This window comes from Salvelinus fontinalis, chromosome 30 (genome assembly GCF_029448725.1).
Source record: "Salvelinus fontinalis isolate EN_2023a chromosome 30, ASM2944872v1, whole genome shotgun sequence".
Lineage (NCBI taxonomy): Eukaryota > Metazoa > Chordata > Actinopteri > Salmoniformes > Salmonidae > Salvelinus > Salvelinus fontinalis.
Window position 1 is genome coordinate 30,542,141 of NC_074694.1, and position 12,157 is coordinate 30,554,297.

Consider the following 12,157-nt stretch of genomic DNA (forward strand, 5'->3'; position numbering starts at 1 on the left):
GTCCATGGCCACGCAGTCATGGGTGAACAGGGAGTACAGGAGAGGGCTGAGAACGCACCCTTGTGGGGCCCCAGTGTTGAGGATCAGCGGGGTGGAGATGTTGTTTCCTACCCTCATCACCTGGGGGCGGCCCGTCAGGAAGTCCAGGACCCAGTTGCACAGGGCGGGGTCGAGGGTCTCGAGCTTAATGAAAGTTTGGAGGGAACTATGGTGTTAAATTCTAAGCTGTAGTCGATGAACAGCATTCTTACATAGGTATTCCTCTTGTCCAGATGGGTTAGGGCAGTGTGGTTGCGATTGCGTCGTCTGTGGACCTATTGGGTCGGTAAGCAAATTGGAGTGGGTCTAGGGTGTCAGGTAGGGTGGAGGTGATATGGTCCTTGACTAGTCTCTCAAAGCACTTCATGATGACAGAAGTGAGTGCTACGGGACGGTAGTCGTTTAGCTCAGTTACCTTAGCTTTCTTGGGAACAGGAACAATGGTGGCCCTCTTGAAGCATGTGGGAACAGCAGACTGGGATAAGGATTGATTGAATATGTCTGTAAACACACCAGCCAGCTGGTCTGCGCATGCTCTGAACACGCGGCTAGGGATGTCGTCTGGGCTGGCGGCCTTGCGAGGGTTAACACGTTCAAATATTTTACTCACGTTGGCCACAGAGAAGAGCCCGCAGGTTTTGGAGCGGGCCGTGTCGGTGGCACTGTATTGTCCTCAAAGCAAGCAAAGAAGTTGTTTAGTTTGTCTGGGAGCAAGACATCGTGGTCCACGACGGGGCTGGTTTTCTTTTTGTAGTCCGTGATTTACTGTAGACCCAGCCGTGGATTGATGGCAGCTGAAAGCTGAACCACTGCTTTTAATCTGGTCAAGGCGACCAAAAACATGACCGAATACAAACAGTCGCAATTCAACAGCTCAGACACGAGTGGTCCTTGACTAGTCTCTCAAAGCACTTCATGATAACGGAAGTGAGTGCTACTGGGCGAGCTGTTGAATTGTGACTCTACTTTGTCTCTATACTGACGCTTAGCTTGTTTGATTGCCTTGTGGAGGGAATAGCTAAACAGTTTGTATTCGGTCATGTTTCCAGCCGCCTTGCACTGACTAAAAGCAGTGGTTCGCGCTTTCAGTTTTGGGCAAATGCTGCCATCAATCCACGGTTTCTGGTTGGGGAAGGTTAGCACCCTGCATCCCACTCCTAGCTTTCCTCTGAAGCTATGTAGGGTTGGTCCTTGATGGGAGACCAGATGCTGCTGGAAGTGGTGTTCGAGGGCACTCTTCCTCTGGTCTAAAAAAAATGTGTTTTTCAGTCAACTTACCTAGTAAAATAAGGGTTAAAAAAAGTAGTGTGATTGAGATATTTAAAGTTATGACCCTGCCTGTGTGTTTAGAGTGTGGAACTTTGTTTGGTGTTTCCCCAAGTCTCTGTGTTTTGTGGTTAGTAGTGAGAGAGTTGGCTATGTTAGTGTGTGTGTGTGTGTGTGTGTGTGTGTGTGTGTGTGTGTGTGTGTGTGTGTGTGTGTGTGTGTGTGTGTGTGTGTGTGTGTGTGTGTGTGTGATGTCCTGGGGCTATATGGTATGTGTTAGACACACTTCCTGACACTGAGACAAGATAGAGCTGTAGAACATGACATGACATGACTTGAAGCCTGAAGACAGCAATGTTTAGAAACTCTGGCAATACATTTGTGTCAAAAGGGCATAAACAACCTGTGTGTAGTTATGATATTGGGATACTGAAATGTACTTAGAGATCTATTAGTGTGATAAGAAGCTGCATGACATTGCATCTATACTGAAGCAATAATAGCCTACAATTGTATGTCATAGATGTCATATATTAATGAGGAAAGCGCAATAAATCATTCAGCTATAGTAACAATTATAATATAATCAAATATTGCAACATGAACCCGATAATTTCATGAAGTGAAATCCTTCATTACTGTAGTCCCACCCGTTGGGCAGCCATGTATGAATTAAAGATATAGTGAAATGACAGTTGATATTCTCTGTTGAGCTGACTGACATGATATGAAAGCCCAGTCCCATGCAGACCCAGTCTGAGGGTCAGAGTAGAGATAATGATGGAGGCTACTGCTGCTGCTGACATTCCTGCTGTGAGAAGAGAAAAAACCCACTGGCATGCTGAACCAACCCAGGGAGAAATACAGAGAATGAGAATATCTCTCACCACAAACCTACTTCCCTGAAATAGCAAACCAACTACGCGGTGGTGCCTCTTATTTGCCCAGACAAAACATTGTATTTCTGCAGAGTATGTAGGTTTACTGGGACAATGGGTATTATTCAAATCTGTCAGAAAGTTGCAGTGATTCTATGAAATGCTAGCACATACATGTAATGAGAACAATGCTCTCTCTGCTCTCTGTAGGTCCGTATCGAGGAGCTGGAGGAGGAACTGGAGACAGAAAGAACCATGAGAGCCAAGGTACAGTACATCTGTCACTGGTCCAGTACTGTAACCCCAACATTATCACCTAACTCTATCAAACCTATTGCATCCTTAACTCACTGGAGTTGGGCTGTCATTAGTGTTATAGGGCTATGAGCTAGAGTTAGCGTTATGTTTGGAGGTGCTGTGGCCAGTACTGCGGTCTACTGTGATCGGTGCAAGGCATGTCCTGAACTGTCCAAGTGAATGTTTGTGGTGTTGGAGGGCGGAGCTTGCTGAGGGAGAGTCCTGTATCACATATCAGTCAGAGACTAGAGCAGTCCAAGGTGCTGTGGGATGAGATGAGCTTTGCTCGGCTGTAATACTCTGAGAGACGTGGTGCAGCTAGGAGCTGTCATAGGATTGAAACCCTGGAAGGGAAGTCAAGGAGAGAGAAGGTAAAAGAGGAATACTGGGGAAGGGAGTTAGGTTTGGAGAATGAAATAGAGAATCGGTAAGGTGGGAGGTTGATTTCAGACAGGAAGGGTAGTGGAGGGTTCAGTTGGAGCAGGGAAGTGGGATTGAGGCAAATGGGAGTGAGTGGGTTTGGGGGACTGGTGTTCGGCATGCTGGTGGGGGAAATAGGTCTGTCCCGTGCCTCTGGTGGTTACCCCAAATCAGCTGCACCTGTGATAATACATGAGAGGAAAGCCCTGGTGTTTCTGGTTAACTCACAGAGCAGCCCCGGAGGCAAACAGAGCCCCTACATCCCACCATTCCACACACGCATGACAACACAAATGCACACACACACACACACACACACACACACACACACATTCCTCCACCTTGCTCCGCACGAGCGTGACAGAAATAATGGATTAGGATCATTTTTTCGGTCTTCCTCTTCTTCAGCACGCCAAGGTGGCCAAAAGGCATCTGGTATATTTTTATGTTAAGGCTACAAACTGGGTTTAAAACTCTGAGCTTAGTCCATGTCAAACCAATCCCTTGTAGAAGAGAAGATTGTTCACTTAACAGTCGGAGGAGATTGTTAACCGCTTCTTATGTGAAACGAGACTTGAGTTTTGTGTGTATTTTAGAGAGACAGACCCTGCTGTGATTCCCCTGTAGCAATAAGCAGGCCAGAGATAGAAACATACATATTTCATCCTCACTGGTGGTGAATGGAGTGACATCCAGTCCCTTTAGGCTGTTTGCACACTTATTCCCTAGCTCTGGGTGGCACACACACACACACACACACACACACACACACACACACACACACACACACTGGGTGGTATGCTTAACTAATAGCCCTGTGCTCTCCCTGCCTCCTATTAAAGCCAGCAGAGTGTGAGAGAGAGACAGGCAGAGACTTGTAAAGCTTTATCTGCAGGGTCTTCTCAGTGTCTCTAACACACATACCAGCGCTGCAGACAGGCTGTCCATTGTCTGGCTCAGCTCAGGTAGGGAGAGATGAGGAGATAGTGACGGCACTATCTCCTGGTACTGTTTTCCATGGGATCTTCTCCCCAGTGGAATGTCGGACATACACACACAAATGCTCACCCAAACTCCCTGACACTCTCATGCAAACAAGAGGTGTCTGCCATTCCACATGGACTAAGACAAAGCTGACCTTCCTTTAGCCTCTTTAGTTTACAACAGAAAGGGAACGGTTGTGAAGTGTGTTGAGCTGAAGTAGCTGTTGACACTGTCACTGGACTGGACGAGAGTGATGACAGAAATAGGTCAGAGGTCAGAGTGCATGGGCGAGACAGCGATAGGGAGCTATAGTGGTAGAGTGGGGAGGGGTGAGTGCACAGGAAACTGAAAGATGAGATCCCTCTGCTTGGTTGGAGCTGAAATGAGATGAGTCTGTTTTCACTGAGCGCTGATTAACCATGTCAAGAGGAAGACCATACAGAAAATACATAGATCATGTAGAATATTAGGAAGCAGGCACAAATACTGTACATGGACAAACACACTTGACTTTGAGGTAGTGTTTCCTACCATACACTACCAGTGGACTGAAGCTTTAACCTTCTGCTGCAGTGGGCTACATCAGAGTGTTTCTTAGTAGTCTTAAACAAATCTACTTTGAAACAAAAGTGTACACCTCACACACATGGTTATGGTCTTAAAAAAGAAGATAACTGTTCCATGTCAGATATAGAGTTGAAATATTCCATTTTGAGTTTGCATCCCACTATGACACTTTATACACAGTTGAGGTCGGAAGTTTACATACACCTTAGCCAAATACATTTAAACTCAGTTTTTCACAATTCTTGACATTTAATCCTAGTAAAAATTCCCTGTTTTAGGTCAGTCACCACTTTATTTTAAGAATGTGAAATGTCAGAACAATGGTAGAGAAAATTATTTATTTCCGCTTTTATTTCTTTCATCACATTCCCAGTGGGTCAGTTTTACATACACTCAATTAGTATTTGGTAGCTTTGCCTTTAAATTCTTTAACTTGTGTCAATAAGTTGGGTGAATTGTGACCCATTCCTCCTGACAAAGCTGGTGTAACTGAGTCAGGTTTGTAGGCCTCATTACTCGCACATGCTTTTTCAGTTCCGCCCACAGATTTTCTATAGGATTGAGGTCAGGGCTTTGTGATGGCCACTCCAATACCTTGACTTTGTTGTCCTTAAGCCTTTTTGCCACAACTTTGGAAGTATGCTTGGGGTCATTGTCCATTTGGATGACCCATTTGCACCCAAGCTTTAACCTCCTGACTGATGTCTTGAGATGTTGCTTCAATATATCCACCTAATTTTCCCTGCCTCATGATGCCATCTATTTTGTGAAACGCACCAGTCCCTCTTGCAGCGAAGCACCCCCACAACATGATGCTGCCACCCCCGTGCTTCACAGATTGGGATAGTGTTCTTCGGCTTGCAAGCCTCCCCCTTTTTCCTACAAACATAACGATGGTCATTATGGCCAAAGAGTTCTATTTTTGTTTCATCAGACCAGACTTTTTTCTCCAAAAAGTACGATCTTTGTCCCCATGTGTAGTTGCAAACCGTAGTCTGGCTTTTTTTAATCGCGGTTTCGGAGCAGTGGCTCCTTCCTTGCCGAGGGGACTTTCAGGTTATGTTGATATAGGACTCGTTTTACTGTGGATATAGATACTTTGTACCTGTTTCCTCCAGCATCTTCACAAGGTCCTTTGCTGTTGTTCCGGGATGGATTTGCACTTTCTGCACCAAAGTACGTTCATTTCTAGGAGACAGAATGCGTCTCCTTCCTGAGCGGTATGACGGCTGCGTGGTCCCATGGTGTTTATACTTGTGTACTATTGTTTGTACAGATGAATGTGGTACCTTCAGGTGTTTGGAAATTGCTCCCAAGGATGAACCATAATTGTGGATGTCTACAATTTTTTTTCTGAGGTCTTGGCTGATTTCTTTTGATTTTCCCATGATGTCAAGCAAAGAGGCACTGAGTTTGAAGGTAGGCCTTGAAATACATCCACAGTTACACCTCTCCAATTGACTCAAATGATGTCAATTAGCCTATCAAAAGCTTCTAAAACCATGACATCATTTTCTGGAATTTTCCAAGCTGTTTAAAGGCACAGTCAAGTTAGTGTATGTAAACTTCTGACCCACTGGAATTGTGATACAGTGAATTATAAGTGAAAAATCTGTCTGTAAACAATTGTTGGAAAAATGACTTGTGTCATGCACAAAGTAGATGTCCTAACTGACTTGCCAAAACTATAGCTTGTAACAAGACATTTGTGGAGTGGTTGAAAAAACGAGTTTATGACTCCAACCTAAGTGTATGTAAACTTCCGACTTCAACTGTACATCACAGAAGACTGAAATATAACAAAACTGTTTGACATATGAACACCAGATATTTGTTGTTTAAAAAATAATACTTTTTTGTAATTATGAAAAACATTTAGAACCATGGGTCATTTGACTGGAGGAAAAGGCTACAGACCCTCTCAACATTCACAACAGCTTTAAAACAGCAGTAAAAGATCAACATAAAACCAACAACTGCGTTCAACTGGAACTTCTAAAGCTTTGATTGTTTGTGCATTTCACGGCCATATGTTTCAGAGCACTATAACCGTTACATGTGTTGCCTTGTTTTATAATGGAAATACCTCAAGTTTTAGATAAATATCACCCAAGCCTGTAATTACCCCTCTGATTGTGATTGTCCTTTGAAGATTATACACTGCTCAAAAAAATAAAGGGAACACTAAAATAACACATCCTAGATCTGAATGAATGAAATATTCTTATTAAATACTTTTTTCTTTACATAGTTGAATGTGCTGACAACAAAATCACACAAAAATTATCAATGGAAATCAAATTTATCAACCCATGGAGGTTTGTATTTGGAGTCACACTCAAAATTAAAGTGGAAAACCACACTACAGGCTGATCCAACTTTGATGTAATGTCCTTAAAACAAGTCAAAATGAGGCTCAGTAGTGTGTGTGGCCTCCACGTGCCTGTATGACCTCCCTACAATGCCTGGGCATGCTCCTGATGAGGTGGCGGATGGTCTACTCAGTGATCTCCTCCCAGACCTGGACTAAAGCATCCGCCAACTCCTGGACAGTCTGTGGTGCAACGTGACGTTGGTGGATGGAGCGAGACATGATGTCCCAGATGTGCTCAATTGGATTCAGGTCTGGGGAACGGGCGGGCCAGTCCATAGCATCAATGCCTTCCTCTTGCAGGAACTGCTGACACACTCCAGCCACATGAGGTCTAGCATTGTCTTGCATTAGGAGGAACCCAGGGCCAACCGCACCAGCATATGGTCTCACAAGGGGTCTGAGGATCTCATCTCGGTACCTAATGGCAGTCAGGCTACCTCTGGCGAGCACAAATAAATGCCAAATAAATGCCACCCCACACCATGACTGACCCACCGCCAAACCGGTCATGCTGGAGGATGTTGCAGGCAGCAGAACGTTCTCCACGGCGTCTCCAGACTGCCACGTCTGTTACATGTGCTCAGTGTGAACCTGCTTTCATCTGTGAAGAGCACAGGGCGCCAGTGGCGAATTTGCCAATCTTGGTGTTCTCTGGCAAATGCCAAACGTCCTGCACGGTGTTGGTCTGTAAGCACAACCACCACCTGTGTACGTCGGGCCCTCATACCACCCTCATGGAGTCTGTTTCTGACCGTTTGAGCAGACACATGCACATTTGTGGCCTGCTGGAGGTCATTTTGCAGGGCTCTGGCAGTGCTCCTCCTGCTACTCCTTGCACAAAGGCGGAGGTAGCGGTCCTGCTGCTGGGTTGTTGCCCTCCTACGGCCTCCTCCACGTCTCTTGATGTACTGGCCTGTCTCCTGGTAGCGCCTCCATGCTCTGGACACTACGCTGACAGACACAGCAAACCTTCTTGCCACAGCTCGCATTGATGTGCCTTCCTGGATGAGCTGCACTACCTGAGCCACTTGTGTGGGTTGTAGACTCCATCTCATGCTACCACTAGAGTGAAAGCACCGCCAGCATTCAAAAGTGACCAAAACATCAGCCAGGAAGCATAGGAACTGAGAAGTGGTCTGTGGTCACCACCTGCAGAACCACTCATTTATTGGGGGTGTCTTGCTAATTGCCTATAATTTCCACCTTTTGTCTATTCCATTTGCACAACAGCATGTGAAATTTATTGTCAATCAGTGTTGCTTCCTAAGTGGACAGTTTGATTTCACAGAAGTGTGATTGACTTGGAGTTACATTGTGTTGTTTAACCTGTCTAGGATGAGGGTGCCGCTAGCGGCACTCCCCCCCCACCCCCACTGAAAAACCAGTGCCGCGAAATTCAAAAAAAATATTTTTTTAAAATATTTAACTTTCACACATTAAAGTCCAATACAGCTAATGAAAGACACAGATCTTGTGAATCCAGCCAACATGTCCGACTTTTAAAATGTTTTACAGGGAAGACACAATATGTAAAGATGTACATCTATTACCTAAAAACACATTAGCATAATCCACCATCTTTTATTTGTCCACCAACACCAGTAGCTATCACCAATTCGGCTAAACTAAGATATTTATAGCCCCTAACCAAGAAAAAAACTCATCAGATGACAGTCTGATAACATATTTATGGTATGGGATAGGTTTTGTTAGAAAAAAGTGCATATTTCAGGTAGATGGCATAGGTTACAATTGCACCCACCGTCACAAATGGACTAGAATAACTACATAGAGCAACGTGTTTACCTACTTACTAATCATCAAACATTTCGTAAAAATACACAGCATACACTAATCGAAAGACACAGATCCTGTGAATACAGACAATATTTCAGATTTTCTAAGTGTCTTACAGCGAAAACACAATAAATTGTTATATTAGCATAGCACATAGCAGCCCAGCATTGATTCTAGCCAAAGTGAGCGATAACGTCAACATCGCCAAAATATATTAATTTTTTCACTAACCTTCTCAGAATTCTTCAGATGACACTCCTGTATCATATTACACAATCCATATAGAGTTTGATCGAAAATGTTTATATTTAGCCACCAAAATCATGGTTAGACAATGTGAAATGTAGCCCAGCTGGTGAGAAAATGTCCGTGCGCCATATTAGACAGTGATCTACTCTTATACATAAATACTCATAAACGTGACTAAAAAATATAGGGTGGACAGGGATTGATAGACAATTTAATTCTTAATACAATCGCGGAATTACATTTTTTAAATTATCCTTACTTTTCAATACAGTTTGCGCCAAGCGAAGCTACGTCAAAAAACATGGCGTCCTAAGCCACTAACATTTTTCGACAGAAACACGATTTATCATAATAAAAATGTCCTACTTTGAGCTGTTCTTCCATCAGTATCTTGGGCAAAGGATCCTTTCTTGGGTCTAATCGTCTTTTGGTGGAAAGCTGTCCTCTTGCCATGTGGAAATGCCAACTGCGTTCGGGATGAACTGGAAGCGTGCCCAGCAATTCACAGCGTTTCAGAAATAAATGTCCCAAAATCGCACTAAACGGATATAAATTGTTATAAAACGCTTTAAATTAACTACCTTATGATGTTTTTAACTCCCATAACGAGTAGAAACATGACCAGAGTAATATTACTCCCTCCACTAATGCTTGGAACAAGTGCGGGTCGATGTCCTCCAGGCGCATTACGCAGCAAGAAAAGAGTTCCTAGCTACAGGGTTTTTTAATTTGTAGTGCCTGTGAACGCGCAATCGACCCCATTCAAATCGTCATCACGTAAAGGCATCCAGGGGAAGACGTAAGCAGTGTCCGTATACTCATAGTAATAACTGTGACCTTTTAACTGACTCCAGATCAGGGGCCAACATTTCTGAAATCTGACTCCATGTCAGGGAAATTGCTGTAGAATGGGTTCTGTTCCACTTAGAGACAAAATTTCAACTCCTATAGAAACTATAGACTGTTTTCTATCCAATAATAATAATAATATGCATATTGTACGATCAAGAATTTTGTGGGAAGCCGTTTCAAAAATTACACGATTAGCATAAATAGTGACAACAGCGCCCCCATCCTCAACAGGTTAAGTGTTCCCTTTATTTTTTTGAGCATTGTATTTATGGAGATGATGCTTAGTCTGGTCTAGCACAACGATTTTATATAGACATTTAACTCATTTACACTTGAAATACTCACATGCTGGCCTTCTCTACCTGGAAACACAGAGATGGTAGTAGCTACTGTAGATGACCAAGAAACAGGAGTCGCTCAATATTTGGACTTTGCAACGGATGCTCCTCCCTGCTGTGGTCTGATTGGACAGGTGCGCTGATCCTGACCTCTGAACCCTGTTGAGGTCACTTCCTGTTGGTGTCTTTCAATCACAGCAATCCCCAGGATGTGGGATCATTTTGGTGGGTCCAGATCGAATCTGCAGGGACGTTTGCTTACCAATATCTTTACAGTGTTTCCAGCATATTTTAAAACTGCAGCTATCAATGTTTTGTCGCTTTAGATGCTCTCAGGCTGTTACATAGATGACCACAGCTGGTTTACACAAGGAAGATATAACTCACCGACAAGAGCCTCGCTTTGATGATGTCACTGTGTGTGGAGAGGATACTGTTTGTGATAAACTGAGCAGGATCTGTTTCTGACACATTTGCACCCAGAAACAAATCTCGCATGAGCACTGGCCTCTAGCCAACTCATTTGTAATTGTTAAGCTTATTATGAGAGACTACAAATGACTTTGTTTTGTAGGTGGAGAAGCAGAGAGCTGATCTGACCAGAGAACTGGATGACCTCACTGACCGACTGGAGGAGGCAGGGGGAGCCACAGCTTCACAGGTACACATGCAGACAAACACACTCTAGCATGTAACCCTTAGATGTATTGGCACTTGCACTTCACATGTCACTCCATTTGACCAGTAATGGGAGGAATGTAACAGTAATCATAGCCATTGTAAATGGGACGACTAGCTTCTACCTCCCCCTCTCTCTCCCTCCATCACTCCCCTCAGATTGAAGTAAATAAAAAGCGGGAGGCGGAGCTCCAGCGTCTGAGGAGGGACTTGGAGGAGTCTTCTATCCAATCAGAGGCCCTAGCTGCGTCTCTAAGGAAGCGTCATGGTGATGCGATGGCAGAGCTGGGAGAGCAGTGTGAGAGTCTACAGAGGACCAGGGCCAAGCTGGACAAGGAGAAACAGAGTCTACGCATGGAGCTGGAGGACCTTGCTGCCTCACTGGACAACCTGCAGAAAGTCAGGGTTAGTCACACCTCGGATGGGAAGGCTGTCCCTGAGAGTTAGCGATTCGTTCTATCACAATGCCCCACATCAAGCTTTTGGAGGCGTCTTGTAAAACCTCAAGACAGCTTTCCAGGTCTGGATCTTTATTCACACTCTAAGAAGAATCAGCCATGTGAGTGCCTATGTAATACGGCCAAAGCACCGAAAAATGCCATGTTTTCATCTTATCCCCAGGTGTCGACAGACAGCCAGCTGAGGAAGCTGGAGGAGCAGCTCTCTGAGGCCAACACCAGAGGAGACGATCTGCAGAAAGCCCTGACTGAGGTCAACGTAGCCAGGAACAGACTCACAGGTACAGGTACAAGTGCAGACACACAACCAAGTGAAAGCGCAAAGCCTTTGGTGTGTCTCCAATGGTTAGTTCAATGGGGTTTAACCCTTTACTTGGCTTAGAGTGCAGAGTACAAAAACTCACACAAACAGATTGAACAGAGTTAGTCAGCACTAGGACTTTAGACACAGATCGAACAGGGCTGTGGTGCAATAAAGACCTTATGACACAGTCTTGAGTTTAGACCAACTGGCCTACCGCCAGCCAAACTCAGTTCAGCCCAGTCCAGTGCTGAGCAATGGGAAACAGACTAACTAGAAGAAACTATATCATTTACAGCTTCTCCACTGGACACTGCTGCTCAGGGTTGACAGTGGAACACTATTGGCCTCAGATGGCCTTGAATGCGGCAGGGAAAATATCATTAAGTATCATATAAAGTGCCGTCATGAACCCTCTGCGAATTCCGTGAAGAGTTCTCTCTCTCTGTGTCTTTGCTCTGTGTATTAAAAATCACTGTGAGTATAGCTATCATATGTGTGTGTTTATATCAGTTAGCTGTATGGTAAAAGTGCTGAATCGGGTACAAACCCAGTCGGACACATCCGTTTTGACCAAGTCGGTCTCTGTCCCCTGTATGTTCTGGTAGTTGATAACACACCTGGGCCTAGATTCAATCAGATCAAGCATTCACCCGTGA

The 12,157-nt window shown here is 44.4% G+C and overlaps 1 protein-coding gene across 4 annotated transcripts in view; it reads left to right on the top strand.

Annotated features, from left to right (window-relative positions):
- Positions 1-12,157, top strand: part of LOC129829020 (myosin-16) — a 64,773-nt gene that overhangs the window by 37,587 nt on the left and 15,029 nt on the right. For all 4 annotated transcript variants that reach the window (XM_055890430.1, XM_055890432.1, XM_055890431.1 and 1 more), the window contains 4 exons: positions 2,394-2,450; positions 10,636-10,722; positions 10,899-11,144; positions 11,361-11,478. In XM_055890430.1, the coding sequence (XP_055746405.1) occupies positions 2,394-2,450; positions 10,636-10,722; positions 10,899-11,144; positions 11,361-11,478 (508 nt within the window). The remainder of the gene's footprint in view (positions 1-2,393; positions 2,451-10,635; positions 10,723-10,898; positions 11,145-11,360; positions 11,479-12,157) is intronic.